We start from the raw sequence: 19,588 nt of genomic DNA, 5'->3' as shown, positions 1-19,588 counted from the left end.
GTCTGTATCTCTAAGTCATCAGCAGGTGTAGCATGGCTACATGCATTAGCCTCCCCTTCTGCACTTCCCCAGGTGTTCCTGAGGTGGACGGTGTGTTACAGTCTATTGCTTGAAAAGTTACCAAATGATCCATTGTGGCTCAAAATAAATTTTAGGCATTTTATTATCTCAATGGCTTGAAAAATAGTGCATAAAGCTGTTGAAATGGGAAGAAAATTCTCCCTGGGGGGGCATGCCCCCAGACCCCCCTACCGTTGGGCTGAGCCCCACATGTTTACATCTGGCTCCACCTCTGGGTTAATCCCTATAAAACCAAAAGTAACAGAAGTTGCTGTTTTACAAAGAGTTATGTGCCAGACTGTTCTTAGCTGGGCGCACTGATTTCCTGGAACCTCACAGTGACAATATATAATGTGTTTTTTGAGGTTTTGGGGGTGCTGGTAGGAGGGTTTTGTTACCTTCTGACAGAGAAGGCTAGCTTTTCCACCATTTCCAGTCTTTAGCTAACCATCTACTGGCTCTAAAATCATATTTTTGTGGAGACACGAGAGAGGCATTGGTCTCATCTAATGTTTGGAAAGCTAACAAATGTCTTTCCCACGGTTTGAAACAATTTCTTTTTGTATGTCCAATATCTTCTTGGAACCGTTCTTGGTTTTGGTGTGGTTTTATTGACAACAGTAATACATTTGTAAAGTACAAGATATCAGACTTTTGTCAGGAATAGAACAATGTAGTTCTGCGTTATACTGATCAGGTGCCTCCACAGTTCTGTTGATTTGAAATTACTTTATCTGTCTGCACTGCACATGCATGCTTAGTCAGAGCAATAAACAGAAGCTGTGTGTTAAGCTACACTTTATTTCAATGAACATATCTTAATGAGTCCTGGAAACATACTAATCATTTGGATGGACAAAAAGAAGATTGACAATAGAAGTGCTGCAGAAGTAGTTTAATTGGTTCTTATGGACATCTTGAAACTTTTTTTCTGCTATAAAAACCTGTCACTGGAATTCAGTGTAACTGACAGGAACCTAAGCTGCCGACAGCTGCAGCGCTTTGTGAAGGAGCAAACAACAAGATTTTTACAAGCTTCCAAGCCTACGGGGTGAGTGTTTGACACACACAGTTAACTAATCACATAAACTTTAAATTTAGAGACAATTCAATGTGGATGCATGGGAGCGTGCAGACTATTTCAGTGTTATGAGGCAGATTTAAACAGCAGCAATGGTATCATTTTATTTTAGTGTATCATAATGATGAATTGGCACACTCAGATCAGGAGTCAGCAGGCTACTTTCTTTCCCAGGTACTGTAACTTGACTTGAGATCAAAGTGTTGGGACCAAAACTAATTTTCCAGCCTCTGTGCAATAAATGTGCACTGAAAGAAAATGTTTGGAACAATATGAGAGTAAAAGTCAGTGGTGGGTGGTCGTATTAATCAGGTCTGTCAGTGTCTATTGTTTCTTCTCTATGAGCAGGTTTCAGAGTCCACTCTGTAGTATGTCCCTCACATCCTCATTTAGATACCCAAAGTGTGTGAATCAACACAAGAAAATCAACTTACAAGCCAATGAGATTTTCAAATTAGTCCTGGAGGTCTTGGCTGAATGCTGTGTTTGTGTGTACCTGTGTGTGAGTATACGTGTATTGAGGTAATATCAAACTGGACTTCAGCCAAAATGCAAAAAGGATAATTGTCTACTCTGGCAAAGAGAATGGACATCATGGAGCCCTTGGTGGTCAGCACTAGTCCAAAAACATGATGCCTCCGATGAGGTGTGTGTGTTAGTGTGTGTATTCACTTACATGTGATGTGTGGTAGTTTATATTTGTGCTGTTGTGATTGTGTTTGTGCATTATTGTGTGGTTTTCAGCGGGAAGCCAGGGATTTCAAAGCTATGAAATCATCTAAGGCAGCGTGTTTTATGGGTGTTTAACGAGGCCGTTTGTATTCATACAGGCTCACTGAGAACCATCCACTGGAGCACCTTAGAAAAAGCTCATTTGAGCCCTCCGAACGCTGCCTCAGATTTTCCACATGACTCAGAGGTTAAAGAACGGTACCTTTAACAGCCGCTCTATTACAATATCACGTCCACTAAAATGTCAAAACCCTAAACGGGGAGATAAATGTTTATTCAGGATTACTGTCTGATCTGTGTCAGAGATGTTTGACAGAGGTCATTGCGTTACTATGGGAAGCATAGTAGTTAAATACTAACTTGTCCTTGAAGAAGCGTCGGAAGCCGAAGGCCACCAGCTTGAAGACGGATTCCAGCACAAAGATGAGGGTGAAGATGTAGTTACAGATCTCCAATGCCTTGTCCAACTCCTGAGGATTTCAGGGAGAGAAATATTAAAGATCAATAAAGTACACAAGTATCAATCATAACAAGTCAGTAAACCTCACATTAAATTTGCTGTTGTCTTAGCAGAGGGAGCTGCGGGTTTCATTGCCACTCGTTTAATGAAATGTGCTGAAACTGCACTGAAAACCAATGAAATGATCTCACCCTACAGAAATGTTTTTCACTTCTTAAAAGGAAAACCATTTTAGTGTGATTCAGTTACACTAATGGCCTGCTATGGTGGATATTTCTTGCTCTACATACATATTTTTCCTGCATTTACAGTCTTCAAGGTCCATATTGTAAACTCTATCCTCTTCTCCAGAATTAGCTTTTCCATTAATAGATCACTCACATCGCCCTCCACTCCTCCCTCCCTCACTCTCCATGAAAAGGCCATTAGAATCAAAGTGTCCATTTTTGCCTGTGGGAGAATTTAGAGTGCCCATCTGCATGTAAAAACTGACCTTTAGCAGCGAGACAGCAAGAGAACTGGTGGTCAACGGAGATTTCACACAATCCTCACTGGTGGCAATTCATTAACTCACAGCTAGTTCCAGTTTCTGATATGTCTTCACTGTTTTCTATGCTACCCAACAACCAGCTCAAGATCACGGCTCTCTACACTAACCAAAGACCCTCCTCTACCTAGAGACTCTATTCTACCAAAAAACCTTTCATTATCTGTGTAACACTGGTCAATTCTTTGACATCTCTGACTTAAGCATCCTCTAATCTAGCCAAGCAGCAATCTCTGGGGTTGACGCTGAAGTGCCAAAAACTACAGTTCCTGTAGTGGCCACTTGAGGGTGGCACCAAAAGTGAGTCAAGCCCCATAGACAACCATGTTAAAATATCCAACTTTACAGCAGACATAAACATGTTTACAGTCTGGTACAAAAACGCTTTTGGTCTTTAGAGCTAAATTCTCCATCACTGTCAACTGTACAGGGGATGGATTTGAACTGAACTTTGATGGATTGAACTCACCCGTTTACTTTCATAAAGGCTTAAAGTTATATATAATTAAGGGCGTGGCTGCTTTGAGTAAGAGGTGGGTGCCGTCGATTGGCAAGTTGCTACTGCAATGACATCGTTGATTAGGTAACTGCATCCACTATTTTTATACAGTCTAAAATTCTACCCAACAACCTCTGTTCCATACAAACCCTTTACTTTACCAAAAGTCCTATTCTTCCCCACACTATTTCTACTATTCTATTCTTCCTATGTAACACCCTTACGTCCTCCTCCACTATTCCATTCCCATCTACTATGCCATTCTACATCTTAATCTGTCCTGTAACCCCTCACTGTATTCTTGTCATTTTTTCTTCAGCTGGTTCCTCTCTCTTTTGTGCTGCATCTCTTTGTCTCTTTTGTTCTGGTGGAATTTTGCTAAATACCAGCTCTCCCTCTGCCGCCCTTAACCATCTTTTGTTCTGCCTCCAACTTAGAGTTCTGATCAAGCAGGTGGTCAACAATATGTTGAAGCATTAGAGATATTTCTAATGAGTGGAGGACAAATCCTAGCTGGAACACCTGCCTGGTGGCGATTAACATATGGGCTATAAATATCAGTATCCATGGCAGACCTTGATGTGGATACTTTGGATACATATGATTTGTATTACCTTTTTGGTGTACAAGATTGGCGGAATTTGTTGTACCCACGATTACCTTAAATTTATACAGTCTGAAGGATTAATTCTAACCCTTTTTATGGCTTTTTCTCTTTTATTGACTAATAGTTTTATGTTTATTTTTTTTTCTTTCATAGTTCATCATTGCCTTTCTTAGCAAACAATTCTTATCTTATTTTCATTTATTTTTCTGTTGACCTGATCCCTTTCCTTACCCTTGTTTAAAGAAGGGAGGAAGGGTGTTTTCGAAAGGCTATTTTTTATTATTATTGGCATGTTATTATTATTGGCACATGTTATATAACTTACACTATCTGAAGTCCTGTGAAGCCATAAACCTTGGTTCCAGAAAAATTTATGCTGCGAATGTAGCTCGTGAGCACTTGTTTACAACATGGGAAGTCGTGTACGCAAAGTTGTAAACTCTCAGAAAATTTCCACTTATTAGGTCATGAATGATACAATGGGGGGGCCCTCTTCTCGTGAACGCGGTAAACGCGCCCTCATTTAAACGCACATTAAAAGTAATAATCCAGTGACACGTTTTAAAGGCCAGTGCAGATACTGATATTTTTTAAGATAGCAAATATTCCGTGCCAATGTTCAATTTTTTCATTTAATAATATTTATGCCATATAAATAAATGAAAATAAAACATCTGGCAGAATTTTGTATTTTTGCCTGAATATTATATGTGGCACGGTGAAAATGTCTTTCAAACAGTTACAACCAGAGACTAAATCTGCACTGTACCAATGCACTGGAATCAGTTATGCAGTTTTCAGTCGCTGCTAGGGTTGGGGAAAATAATCAATACAGCATAGTATCACACTATTTTTGTGTGGCAATATTGTATCGTTACACGGACACCAAGTATCTCTTTTTTCACTAAATAAATAATACATTTTGAATAAATTTTGCAAATACAAATGAAACTTTTAGTAGCCCACTAGTATAATGAAATCAATTGCTTTTTCAGTCCACTACATACATTTTTGCCGCAATAAAAATGACCGAAGTGAGATGAACTGACTGTAAACTTTATCTTTATCTTATCAGATAAATTTTCCTTTGGGGACATAATTTGCACTTGAAAAAGGTAATAAATCTCAATATATTGCAATATATGTTATTGCAATTTTAAGTATATCGCAACACATTTAAAATTGCAATAGTATTGTATCCTGACTTAAGTATCGTGATAATATCGTACTGTGGGGCCTTTGGTGATTCCCACCCCTTGTCGCTGTAGGACTAACGCAGTATGCAAACAGGCTGCATTGTATCCGATTGCAGATGTCACTTTATCTGAAATGGTACTGCACTGAGTGACCAATAAGACAAACTCTAGGACAAATTTGCAGTTATTATTCAAGCGCAGGTATGAACATTTGAAGCAAAGAGCCCATCATTACCCCACCTTCCTCCCCCCAGATCTGACCTTGGGCTGCTTGTAGTGCTCCATGGACATGGTGATGACGTTGAGTCCTATGACGACGGTGATGAACAGATCCAGGTGGGGGCTGGTGCACATCTTGTGGATGAGTCGGCGAATGGGGGAGTAATCTGAGTAGTAGGGTTTACTCTGAGCTTCTGTTGGAAGTGGGAAGTAGGTGGGGGGGTAGGGGTAGGGAGGGTGGGGGGGTTGCAGGAAGTGGGGTAGGAGGAGGAGGGAGGGGGTGGCATTCAACAAGTGAGATAGGAGGTAATATACTGGGACACTACACAGTAGACCTGCTGTGTTGAGGACTGAAGCCTCCAAAGCTGCTTTAAAAAAGGGGTTAGTGAAACACGAAAACACCCTTCTGTCACTCAAGGTGGTTGACTCACATTGAAAATAAGAGATATGTAAGGAGAGATGTGAAGGGATTAAGGAAGGCGGATCAGATAATGGGCAGAGAGAAAGAGAGACTCCAGCCAAGCCCTCCTGTGGTCTGTAGTCATGACTAATCAAATCAAATCTCATCTCCTCTGATCAACAATTGTTTAAATGAACTCTCCCCTGAGTGAGTGTGATGGGAGATAAACAGCATTGCTCAATGTGTGTGTGTGTGTGTGTGTGTGAGAGACTCAGTGGAGGAGGCTGCTGTCAGGGATATTTCGGTCTGGAGATATGGCCATCTCTCTCTCTGTCTCTCTGATTGTCATGTGACTCAGCCTCCCTTTATTTCCTTCACTTCGCTCCTCTCAGGAAAAGAATATAATGTAGGAGAAAAGTTTTCCACACTCATCCATCACTTTGTTCCCTCCATCCAGAGAGGATGGATGGATAGATGGGCTGGGAGTTGGGATGAGGAACAGGGAGCAGGCTTGCACTATCTATCACCTTTTTATTCTATCAGTGAAGGAGAGGCTCTAGGTCACACAGAAAAGGGAGCTACGCACACACACGATACACACTCAAAAGGCAAACGTCCTTTGGGTGTTGGGAGCGCTCCCTCTCCTGTCCAATTAGCCCAGGTGTGCTGCTGTGGCTGCAGCTGTGCTGAGCTGGAACGATTCCCACGAGTGTGTATGCCTGTGTGCAACTCATGTTGTGTGCCTAGTGGTTTCTCTACTGGAGAAACTCCCTCTGTAGATCAGGGATTAAGACAGGAGAGCTGAGTAAGCAGAGTCTGTAAGGAGAATGCCCATCGATCCATCCCTGATGTTAAATACATATACGCATTGAAATTCATCTCTTGAGGTAAACCCTACCAGGTGCACAGTTACTATCAACGGAGAGCAAAGACTACTCTCATTGTATCAGTGACTGTAGGTTAATATTTCAACATGTTAGTTTTGTATTTGTGGCAGTAAGGCTTGGGGTTGTCTATTTTTTTAGACTCTAATTTATTCCTGACATTTCACTCAGTGTACAGTACAGTATATGATGGTATTGTGTAGAAAAAATAAATAATATAAATGCTGAGCTACTAGTGACAAAAGGCATTGTAGTATTTATGTCACTGTCTAGCAGCAATGCTGTGTTTCTAATATGCAATTAACCTACTTAGATAATTCTTGTTGGGTTTAAATACTTATGGCCCATAGAATAATAGATAGATAGGAAATAAGCATGATGGAGGACCTGTGACACTCTGTGGTGGATACCGACACATCACTGGACTGGGCGGAAATGATGTGTCAAATAAAATCTTTTTGAATTAACTATTTTTCTAACTGGAAGAAGTCATCTCAAGGGGTAAAAGCATTATTCTTTATTACTAGTCCTGTAACGTTATCCCCAACACTTGCAGTTGCCATCTTTCTTTCATCTTTTTCAGCTGCTTGTTCCACCAGTAGAGACTGACCTCTGGTGGTGCGTGCTGTGCACTACAATACATTGCCAAATACAGCATCTCCGTAGCAGTTTATTAGAAAGAGGAACATCTTTTGATGGTACTGAAAATTATACATTTGGTACTAAATACCCCGATATGCCATAGTAGCTTGGTAGCGCCCAAGCCTAGTTGCCTGACCAAGTGACCAGTACCAATGTAGATTATTTTGAGGAAATGGATCATTTCGGGATAGAGATGTTGCTGTTAAGTTTTTCAAATGTGCTTTCACTACATATATATTCATTGAGAGAAACTCATAGAAGCAGAGTAGTAACTAACACATGACTTGTACTGATGGAATTAGTAGTGTGGAAATATATATTATCCTGAATTTCTCAAGGTATACACGAAAGAACTAGAGCACTCGGAGAGCGCAGACCTGCGCCAAGCAGCTCGGATTTCCTGCCATTTTATTATTTTATCCACTTCCCTTAAACCGATCACCACCAATTTTATCATTTGTTCCTTGTCCCATTATCAACCTTTCCTGAAAATTTCATCAAAATCCGTTCAGAACTTTTCGAGTTATTTTGCAGACAAACAGACCAACAGACCAACGCCGGCGAAAACATAACCTCCTTTTAACTATTACTACTATTGACTTTGCATTACACCAAAAACTAAATCAAACCTGGCCGCGGAGAAAAAAATAGGGAAGTGCCTTTTTAGAATTTCCTATATAATTCTTGGAATAGGTGAATATTAAGAAAATATACCTGTCTTAAATGGGCATCCGATAAACTATGGCCCGTCTACAGCATTATAAGTTGGAGAGTTGCTGAGGTTTGGCAGAGGTCTGCACTGCTGCTGAGCTTCAGGTTAATTATTCTATATCTGTGTTCAGGGTCATCTTTGCTGAAAGCTAATTTTGCGCCTGCTGGTAATTATTGATATTGACAACAGGGGAGATGAACCTGAATGCTGGTGCTAGCCGCTGAACCACAGGGCAGCCAGGGTTGGAGTTTGACTGCTCTTGAACTCCTACAGAGATGTGCGTGCCAGAAATTGAAAATAATGTGGCCTCTGGAGTGCTTGGCCTGACTTTTTAAATAAATGCACTAAAACAGGATGACATACTCGGTCACCTGCTTTGCTTTTCAGCACCACAGGTCCTGGAATTGTCACTGCAGCAATACTCCCTCATCTTGTCAGCTGCTTTTTATAAATAAGGTTATACTTTTTGACGTTTTACCATGTGGCCCACCGAGAGGATAAAGCAGGTTTGAAGCGTCTTGGGTAATGTGTCTGGGCGTGTGTCTTTGAATCGGGACAGTTGGGTATAGCGCTTGTGGGATGCAACAATTTGGTTCATTCACTGGGAGTTCCTATTTATGAGATCCTCCATCATTTGTGGATGAGAAAACATTATTTTTGTTCTGTTCTACTTACTGTCTGCAGGTGCTCGGCAAGCCATACTTTCACCTAACAGCAGTCCCTTTGTTTCACCTCCTCTTCTACACACCATCATTCATCTAAGTGTGTTGTTTTACACAACTTTTTCTCTTCCTAGCATAGTATATATCTGCTGTCCCATTTATATTCCTATACAATAAAATACATGCAAATACAGGGCCAAGAATAAGAGTTGGATACAGTATGGAATAGCTGAAGTGAGTATGCTACACTAGTTCACTTTCCCTCTAAAAAAGTAATTTGAGGAAGTAAGTAAGCATTGCCCTTAATATTATGGATGGGGCAAAGAGGGTGAGACCGAACAATACATTGGGGAATAAGGGAGAAGAAATGTAAGGAAAGAGAGAGACAGAAACCTTTTGGCTAAAGCTCAACTAGTCTCCAGAGGAGACTGAAGGGAATGAAGTGAGTGAAGAAAAGGTGAAAGTTTAGGAAGCCAAATTACACTGCTGCCCCAATTCTCCTGATCTCACTTCCACTGCTCTTTTCTCCTCCTCAGAGAAAAGAGCAGAGCCGCTCCTAATGAGCAACGGAGTTTATGCTGCTCCTGCTTTGAGTCATACTGGCATCTGAATTATTATTTTCTTTTGAGTAAGGTAGCAACAGATGGGAAAGATATTCAGTTGGAAGGAGATTTTTTTTAGCCTTCATTTTTGCTCCCTGTCCTTTCCCTCCCCTCCTTCACTGATGTGGCAGCCTCCTCTCTCAGCTCTGACATCATTTTGACAGGGACGGAGGATGGGTGCAAAGGCACAGAGGGGTCACAACCTGCAAACTTCTTTGTGCAGGTTATGATGCCTGCTCCCTGCACCACCATCCTCATATTTGACACAGATTCTGTGTAGATTTAACAGAACACCCAGGACAATCATCTCACAGGGATTTAGATCTCATTGTGTTAAAATAACTGCACTACATAAACTTTCTAGAATGTATAAAGAAGGTATTGTATGAATATTTGTGACCCAAATGGAATACAATTTGTCTTCTGATACTTAGGTGACCCACAAAAACAAACTAGTTTGCCACAAACCAGTTCTTTTATCACCAATGTCCACCGATCTTTCTCTGTCGTGGCTGCTGGAGATGATTTGCTGCCATTCTAACTGTTGTAGCAGTGTCCACCGGCTCCATGACCAAAGTGTCTTACTACCAGCTCTTTAAGAGTCTATTTTGGCTGGAGAAGTTTGCATTTCTAAAGCGTGACATTTACTTGCAAATGTATATAAATGCCTATATTTATTGGCAATTACCATAAAATCAAAATCCAATAATGTATTTAATTTGTTACTAATTTGTCAGAACAGCAAGGAAAACACATTTTTTAAAGGAAGCAATTTTCCTGCTCTACTTCTTTCTCTTCATTCTCTTTAGAGTTAGCAAACAACAAAACTGAAAGGACAGACTGGTCTGCTCAGACAGTCAGACAGTTAAAGGGGACCTATTATGCTTTTCCTTATTTTCTGCCACATTTAAAATGTTACATTGTCTGTTGGTTATATCTCTTGTGGCCAGAGTTTCAAATAATGAGGTAAAGTTTTGTAAAAGTAGTCTCTATGAGCAAAAACCTCAAGCTTCACTCCACTGTCTCCAACTTTTTTCTACTTTTGAGATAAGCTGACATTGGATCGTGATGGATTTCTTTATATGGTCATCTGCTCCAGTCATACTACTGCAAGTGTATATGTTACATAGCCTTCACTGCTACATGTAGCTATGCTAACATCAGGGAAATGTGTAGTCTTGGTTGCAGTGCTTTATCATTGGCAACTAGACTTGCTTGAGTTTCTTGAAGATGTTTCACCTCTCATCCAAGAGGCTTCTTCAGTTCTAACAGACTGGTGCAGAATCGCATGCTTTAAACCCTGTGTGGGTGTGAACTATTACAGAGTCGTTGAGTCTCTGAGTTTTAAGCCCTTTTTAGATAGAAATTGTGCAAATTTGCAGGAAAGCCCAATCAGTCTTTTTTCAGCATTGGCAGTATAAAAACAAAATCGGGGAGTGCGGCAAAATGCCGCCTACCAAATTTTGTTTATACAGAATGCGCCTTTTTCGGGGCAATGGGGGGCGTGAACAAGTAACAAAATGTGTACTGTAGCTCAGCGTGTGACGTAAACAGTGACGTGGGAGGGAAGCCGCAGCTAGTCAGTCCTTCGGCGATTCTCTCATAAGTCTGCCCGTTCTTCACTGTCCCCGTCATCTGATGGTTAATGGCCTCTTAGTTTGCGAGTACAAGGATAGCGCACAATTCCTTGTCTCCCCAGTTGCTCATCTTTACAGTGTCTGTCAGGTTTGTCATTTCCCCTGCTCGCTAATTCCTGCTATCAACTGTTTCTGGTTTATCCACCGCCAGTGGGTCGCACGTGCGGGGTCATCAACAGCTCCTCCCAAAATCTGGCAGTGTAAAAGGGGCTTTAGAGTCGTTAAGGTCACATGTGAGCCGTTGACCCACCATCATGTGTGTCGTTAGGGTTCGATGGGTCCAGGTGTGAATGGGTGTTGTCTCTTGGATGAGAGGTGAAACATCTTCAAGAAACTCAAGGAAGTCCAGTTGCCTATGATTCAGCACTGAGAATCTTCACCAACTTGGTTGCAGATGTTAATTTCTCCCAGATTTCAGATCATATTTCTGCTGGAACATTTCTGCAATGGCGGCTGAGGTGACAGAACCAAGGTTTTAAGTCCCCTTAAAACCTTGGTTCTGTCACCTTCTTCTCTCCATGATCACCTATGCGCTGTTTTAAGCAGAGTCCACATTGTAATCGTTCTCATTCATATATTTTTCTGTGTCTGCCGCCAGACAACAGAACAAGTATGAAATAATGATTTAATCATGGCTCATAAATACTGCTACTTGTTAACCAGCAGTGCTGATGAAATCCTTTTTTGTATCATTATCATAAAGTCACTGACATTTAAAATGAGCGATCACAGGAGGCGGTAAAAGGTTGTTTTCTTAATGCCATAGCCCCCCAACTTCACTGGGCACGTCTGATGCTCAGCTTTAGGGTATGACAAATGGTTCAGTGAAGACGGAAGACTAACATTTAGAGACAAAATACGCGTTTATAAATGTGATCAAAGTAGGCTAACCTATAAATAGTTTACTATTCAGGTGTGGGATAGTCTAATAATTAAACTGAGTAAAGCCACAAAGCATCTATTACCACAACTAAATGACAGTGGCAAAACAATTCGTAACTATTTTAAAAATTTGTTTGCTGATTCTCGCTTCTGAAATGTTTCCTGTGAACACTGGAACAATGATGGAGCTGCAACTGAGCCACAGCACAAAAGGTATGTTAAGGATCCAGTGGACATTTGGTTTTAGGCTTACTGAATAACTTCACTGACTGTAAGGAGATCTAAATCCCCAGATGAAAATCCTCCTGAGGTCCAACAGACAAGAAGAAGGAAACACTGTTAGACAAAGAAAAACAAAAGATGTAAATAATTCCCTGTCCAAAAACAACTCCAAGAGCCTTATTCCTCTTTTTGCCTTCCAGTGCACTCACCTTCATCTTCGTGGACACCGCCTCTCTACTCACCTTTGGGGGTGAGGATGTTAAAGGCTGGATATTTGGCCTGGGAGTTGCTTTTGGACGCGGCCACGCTCAAAAACATAATCTATACATTTCCGAGGCGGTCTTTGTTGGGAAATACAGACACAGTAAGGGTCCTTTGTTGTGGGACCGATGAGCAAGAAGGGCACTGTACAGCACTATGGGGATACTGTGACTGTGTGGGTGAGCGCAGGTTGGATTGCGTTGGTTATGTAGAGAATGGATCTGGAACACAGTGGACCTACAGCTGTCCACAATGTGGTGATTGAGTGAGGGTGTCTGCAGTTGGTTGTGAAGTGGAAAGGATGTGTGCCAGCTACTCCGATGAAAAGGAGGCCTCACCATGAATCTAAAAACAACACGACACACTGCTATGACTTTGAGTCATCGGTGCAATGGTTTCTGTTTAGCTGGATCTTCTCTGGATGTATCTGAAGGCGCTATGGGTTTGGGCGTTCCATCAGAGATTTGCGGATAATTGGAATGTTGGAGTAAGAGGTGTGGATTGGTATGGCTGAAGGGAATGGATGAGATGTAGGGACTTAAAGATTGGATCCCAGATGATAAAAGAATGGCTGTGAAAGGAAGAGCAGGGCACGGGCAGTAAAAGCAGCAACAGTGCACTTTGAAGGTAAATGATCTGGATGGAAATGAGTAAAATGTCAGAGAGAAACATTTATATTTTCACATTTCTGAGGCAGCGGCGGCTGCTTTTATGCCCCTGTCCTTCATGGTGAATGACTCAGTAGTAAACCTTGAGACTCAGTGTCTGCCAGGAGAAATATGTCAATGTCAAGGACTAGATGTTTAATTTTGAAATCCAGCAAACACAGAGTCTAAAAAAAAAAAAAAAAAAAAAGTTAGTGTAAAACAATCAAAAAAAGATTTAACTGGAATTCCCGAATGCTCTGCTGTCTTGCTTAAATATTAATCACAGAGAGAGAGACACAGAGAGAACACAGACAAAGACGATAAAGACGAGAAATAAATTCAACTGAAGAACAACAGAGAGGAGCAGCAGAGCAAATTGAGGAGTCCAGAGGAAAACAGGCAAATAAATAAGATAACGTGACATCATTTAAAATGACAGGGCATGATAAACACACACACACACACACACACACACACACACACACACACACACATNAAACACACACACACACACACACACACACACACACACACACACACACACACACACACACACACATATACACACACACACACTCATCTGCACTCTTTAACACACACAAACACACATTGTGCTGGTTCACATGGTAGACTGACACACCTCTTTCTGAGTCATACTTGAGCAGGATGGACCAATTGAAATGGGGGACTCAATGGTGAAGGCAAGCGATTGGACGGCGTGAGTGGAGGGCGGAGCAACAGGGATAACAGGTGATGACAAGGTACAGACCGATGGGAAGCTTTTCAACAGTATAATGACAAAGTGTTTACCCTTTCTCCCTTTGTGGAATCCATGTTTATTTCCAGAGCAACAATATCAACACAGTCCCTGTCAACTACACAGAATAGAAAAGAAGACATCCTCTGAAAAGTCTTCCTTGGTTAAAGGTCTTTAACTCTCATGTACCCGTACTTGGATTTGAAATGGTTCTACCCTTCCATGCGAGATGTTTTGGTTAAAAAGGTGTAAAACCTATTCATGCTATAAACCAGACATAAAGTAGCTAAAATAGATCTTGTTGTTTACTTCACTCTGTCAAACATAATCCTCCAAGTCAAGCGCTAAACCTGGGAACAGAATATTGAAACAAAGACTGGACACCCCACACATGATCACTATTTCCACCAACATTCACTGACTGTTTAGTCTTGACAGTCAGGAAGGAGAAGATGTTGAAAAACTACAGAGGGAAACACACCGGACATTGTTTAGACTGTGAGTGTGAGAACACAAATTCTCACAAGTTCCTGGACCAACACAGAAATGGGCATCCATCAAAAACATATGTATCTGTTTGTGTATATGTTGCAAGTTGTTTGGAAAAAGGAAAGAAACAGAAATGAGATAGTGGGGAACAAGGAAGGTAAACTCTACAGAGAGCGTTAAGGAAGCCACGCTGAAGTGGATAACAGATTCAGTTCTTGCCATGCAAGTGGCACAACTCTAAGGGTCACAATTTTGTTCTAATGGTGTGTCTGTTGGTCTGCCACTTAAGTCCAGGATGAATTCTCTTAGCAACTGTTGGATGATTGGCCATTAAATTTTGTATAGACATTCCTGGTTACAAAGGATAAATCATAGTGACTTTGGTGGTCCCCTGACTTGTCCTCTAGCGCCACCATGAGGTTGACATTTCTGGATTTGAGGGAAATATCTCAACAACTGCTGGACTGATTGCAGTGAATCTTGGTATAGACATCAAGTATATAATCGTTTACCCTTAACGTCTCATCTACTGCCACCATTTGTCCATTAATTTGGTTTATGACCAAACTAATTACAATCCCATTAGACTCTGTTGCACTCAGTGTTATGTTAGTTAGCTAATATTAGCATGCTAACACACTAAACTAAGAAGGCAAACATGGTAAACGTTATGCCTGCATTAGCACGTTAGCATTTTAACATGCTATCTTTAGCATGGCTGGTGAATATTTTGCGTCAGAATTATTCTTAACAATAGTGACGTGGCAGTCTTTCTGAGGTAAGTTGTAAAGCCTAAGCTACTGTGAGCTATTTTAGTTTCCATTTAGCATAATGCTCTGAGTGAATATGAGTTCCCTCTGGTCGAATTATGCAGTGTAGTAAATCAAGGGCTTTTATTTTGAAAAGGACACGTTGTTAGATTTTATCTTCCAATTCTCAACAGCAACTGGCCCAAACTGGAACAGACAAAGTCCAACTTCTGATCAGTTGTGATGCCTAAATTAACACTAAACTCAGTCCAACAATCAGATTGTGTGTCATATCCAGCCTGATTTAATCACACGCACAGCTCATCTGCTACTTCAGCATTTGTACTGAAGGCCTGTCCTTGGATAAACCACATACTGCATGTACACTCACACAAAGGATAAGATCCAGCTTTTGGTTTCGGCCCCCTGCATTGAGAACTCTCCTGCTCAGTAGCAAGACAGACAAATTCAAAGTCCACCTCATGTCTCTTTATCAGCACATTCAGTGCAGCAGGGCAGCACTACACTATGAGACTGTCTGCCACTCTGCTCTGTGCCGTTCTCTCCTTGACATTTCTGTTGATGAAATATTCATAGAGAAAGTTTCTAACATGAAACATTCATAGCGCAGTGTTGTTGGGGCAGTTTTTCTTCCCACAAAATACTTTTTCAATCAAACTAACTATACACTGTGTGTTCTTTCACAGCAATTATTACTGCCACAACACTGCCTTCTGTGGAAATTAATAAGATTTATTATTCATTATATTACTTTCGATTTTTCTTTTCAGGCACATCAACATCATCCATCAGTTTCTGGTATCACCTATTCAGTACATATCAATCATCCGTCAGTCATGCCTCCAGATTAATGGATGAACTCACATACTTAATGTCTCTGGGAGGCAAATTAGCGTCATTAGCTAGCCTATTGGATGAAGTAACATTATTACCTCTTGTGGTCAAGTTTGACTTTACTATTACAATTTAAGATACCGATGTCGGTTTTTGGGTCGGAAGAAGTGTACGTAACATCAGGAACCCTTGACACACACCCCGTGGCACACCCCCAAGCAGTTGCAGTAACACAGCTTCCAATTGCTGCTAACCCCAAAAAGTTATGAAAGATTCATCACATTTAACACTCCACTTAACACTGCTACCTACACCTTGTGGCATCAAACTTTTACACCCTGAAGCTGCATTTGTGACACTTTTTGCCAAGGTATGTCACTTCTCTCACTCTTTCTCCTCTCCTCTGAGATTTCCCCTCCTCTCCCTCTCTCTCTCTCTCTTATTCGCCCTTTCCCCAAAGGACTGGTGTTATTAATTACATCTCTACAACAGAGGAACAGAAGAAAGAAAGGGGGGCAATGTGAAACTTCCGTTAGATTCATCTCTGTTCGCTCTGACCCAGATACAGCAAGGGATTGGCACCGGCTAGCTTGTGTGTCTCCTTGTGTGTGTGTGTGTTAATAGATGAAGAACAGCTATTCATGGAATGTCAGACTGCTTTGCATATACCCACACTTAAGTTTTTACATGTCTGTGTGTGTTTGGTGCTAGGGTAAACGACGTGTGATCCTATTGTGCCTGTTTTGCTGTTGACTGCTGGCAGTGTCGTGACAACGGCGATTACCAGCAAAACATATGAAATGACTTTGTTTACCCACCTCAAGGTGATGAGGATTTATGAATCTACACAGAGAATACAACAGTCACATTGTCCATATCAGCTGCTGACTCCATTATCTGCACAGCTGTAAGCTTACTTTGTGAAAATGGTAAAACTATTATAAAAGTTTAAAGCCCTATTCTATTTTCTTACTGACTCTAAAACTGACTGACCTGAGATATAGAGACTTACATTATGCAGCGGCTTAGCAAAAGATTTACGTATATTTTGGAGGTTCAAAAGGTTGGAAAACTTTGTGAACCTGAAAGTAAATCTGACCTGCTTTTGGGATTCTTAAAGGTTTATAAAGTCTATAATCCTAAATGTAAAATTGAGGTATTCTAATTAGGTTTAATACAATCAGATGCGGTCATGCCTTTAATCAAACAGTATGTCGTCACTTATTTTATTACTTGGTCAATGCACATATTTGTGATTTGCATTAAGAATTCAAACGCAATAGCAAAGAAAATGAGTGTTTCAGAGATAAATAAGAATCCTAAGTGCAAGCTCCTTGTAAATATATTACATAATAGGCTTGTTAGAATTTAAAACAGATTATTTTTTTAAAAGCAGGCAACAGATCAAGCTTTTCTCACTGAAGTAAGCTGAATGTCACTGTGCTGCATCTTAACTCTACCATGACCCCTTAAGTGAATATGGGAATGAACTCACCCACAGGGAGGGAGTATTCAAAATAATGTAAACACCTCGTGGAAAAGTTCTTCATCTCAAATGACACATCTGAGTATCATTATCATAAGATATGACAGGTCATTTTCAGGTTTAGGCCAATTAATGCTTTTTGTTATAGGCTGTACGCACTGTGTGTATCCTTAGGGTCTATTAAATATGTTCAATACAAGGACTGAAAAATGAAGCCAATGCTGAAGTGCCAAAAACTGCAGTTCCTTGAATGGCCACCAGGGGCTGGCTCTAGAAGCCAGTCAATCCCCTGTTCAATCCCTGTACATATTCCATGTTTGCTAGCTTACAGTCGTCTTTCCTGTCCTGCTATTGCTAGTGCAATGTTTCTAGGTATGTTAAACCTTTTGTGCACAAGTCTATTTTTCATCCAAAAATAATTATGACCTCACATTGTGTCAATCACTTTTACATATCGACTCTAAACATTTGTCTGTCATGTAAGTTTTCAGAACAGTTTCCATATTCTGCATTTTTTGAATCTGTCAACAGCCTTAGAGTACAATTTGATGACAGTACAGTATCATTTGATTACTCAAGTAGCCGCGATTCCAAATGCACACGGGCAGAGAGAAAGGAGGAACCTCCAGTGGAGCGAAGCAAAGGAGCAATTTTGCCTTGTATGAATTTTTTTTGCAAAGGCCACTTTAAAGTGAAACACTGCAGATGTAAGTGTGTGGAAATTTCTTTTTACCAGTCTTGACTTATTGATGTTTCCAACACCTTGCCAAGACGAGGCTGGGTGGAGCAGTGGTTGTTCTGCATCATCGACAAAGGCCAGAACGAAAAGGACAAATATGGATGTAAACAATGTAGGTTTCAAATTCTTCCAAAATGTCTCTGTAAATGTTCTATTATTAATTTACAAAGATCAGTGCCAATAGTCACACTTCAGTTACAGTTATTTACGTCGTCAGAGAATTGGTGGTAAGTGAAGCGCACTGACAGACTGAGATAATAAATCCCAAATACCGTTTCTCTTTGTCATATTTAAATTCCTTGTTTGAAGTTTTGAGGAATGCCTCAGCACCTCGTCAATAAGCACCTGATTTAAGCATTTCAATGTTTTTTATTTTTTCTCTCTGCCATTGCTGTCTACTGTGTTCTTGGGCAAAGGCAAAATGTATAATTTGCCACAAAGGCAATCGCGATCAGATGCTAAAAATGGCAAAAATGCACTCAGATGCAAAACCTGATAGGTGTGTTTGCACTGAAATATCATTAGCAGGAGCAGATAGTGATTCAATTCACGGTGCTATCAGTGGCCGCAATCCATTCTTTGTAAATTTGTTTTAGTGGTAAATAGCAAATGTAAATCTAAATTTGTTTCCTTATTAAAAAAAAACCTACACAAGGCACTTTCAAGGTCAGGCCTCCATCACAGTCACTGTCTGTGTGTAGTTAGCTTGGTAACATACAGAAGCCATGAGTAGGACAACAGCAGGGAAGAGCTGCTGTTGGACTCCGAGTGGAAGTTTGATTTACAGAAGCTGTAGGAATCACTGCAGGTTCAGTGTGCACTGCACTTGAGAGTGGATTAACACAAAAAGATGTGGCCTTACTATAGCGCCTGGCACTGCTGGCAATCAGCACTTAAATATGTGAGTTTCCAAAGCAACATACGGACACCAGCCGAGGGGGGAGAGGTTGTTACTTCCCTGGCCAAAAATAACAAAATTACTTAATTCAAGGGTAACAGTCTTGAAAATCACGGCAGCTTGAATCAAACACACAACAGAAACACATACAGTGAGACAGCCATGTACAATAAATATTAAGGTGGCTATAAAGACACCTTTGCATGTGTTTGCAGTGTTCGAGGTGTAAGCCTTAATTTTGTCCACGCATGTGTATAACTTGCTAAGATGACTGTTTGGGGTGAGATGTGATGAGAGAGTGTTACAGTATGATAGAGTGAATTCATGTGGGGGCTGACCCAGCCAGGGCTGCTTGGGCCACAGTGTTGATCTGTTCAGCCTGTTTGAGAAGTCGAGGACCATCTGTTATCATGGCAGAGCCACAAGTGCTGGCATAGCGTGCGCACACACACACACACACATACACACACACACACACACACACACACACGAATGGACAAATTAAATTTGCACAGCTCTCCCATGGTTATATAATGTGGACACGACACCCTCAAACGGATGCTTAAAGCTGGTACTTTGAACTCAAAATTATTGTTTCATTTTAAATACCCATGTTCTGGAGTACAGAGACAACACCAATGTGTCCCTGTTCTACTTCCTACT

At 40.8% G+C, this 19,588-nt stretch overlaps 1 protein-coding gene across 1 annotated transcript in view; it reads right to left on the bottom strand.

Moving 5' to 3' along the window:
* cacna1g (calcium channel, voltage-dependent, T type, alpha 1G subunit) overlaps positions 1-19,588 on the bottom strand; it is a 210,569-nt gene that overhangs the window by 26,578 nt on the left and 164,403 nt on the right. Inside the window, exons 26-27 of the mRNA XM_050059547.1 lie at positions 5,444-5,595; positions 2,234-2,343 (exon numbers count right to left, since the gene is read on the bottom strand). Coding sequence (XP_049915504.1) covers positions 2,234-2,343; positions 5,444-5,595 — 262 coding nt within the window. The remainder of the gene's footprint in view (positions 1-2,233; positions 2,344-5,443; positions 5,596-19,588) is intronic.

Source organism: Epinephelus moara, chromosome 13 (assembly GCF_006386435.1).
Source record: "Epinephelus moara isolate mb chromosome 13, YSFRI_EMoa_1.0, whole genome shotgun sequence".
In the NCBI taxonomy this organism is placed as follows: Eukaryota; Metazoa; Chordata; class Actinopteri; order Perciformes; family Serranidae; genus Epinephelus; species Epinephelus moara.
The sequence above is the reverse complement of the archived record's forward strand: the minus strand, read 5'-3'. Positions and strand labels throughout refer to the sequence as shown.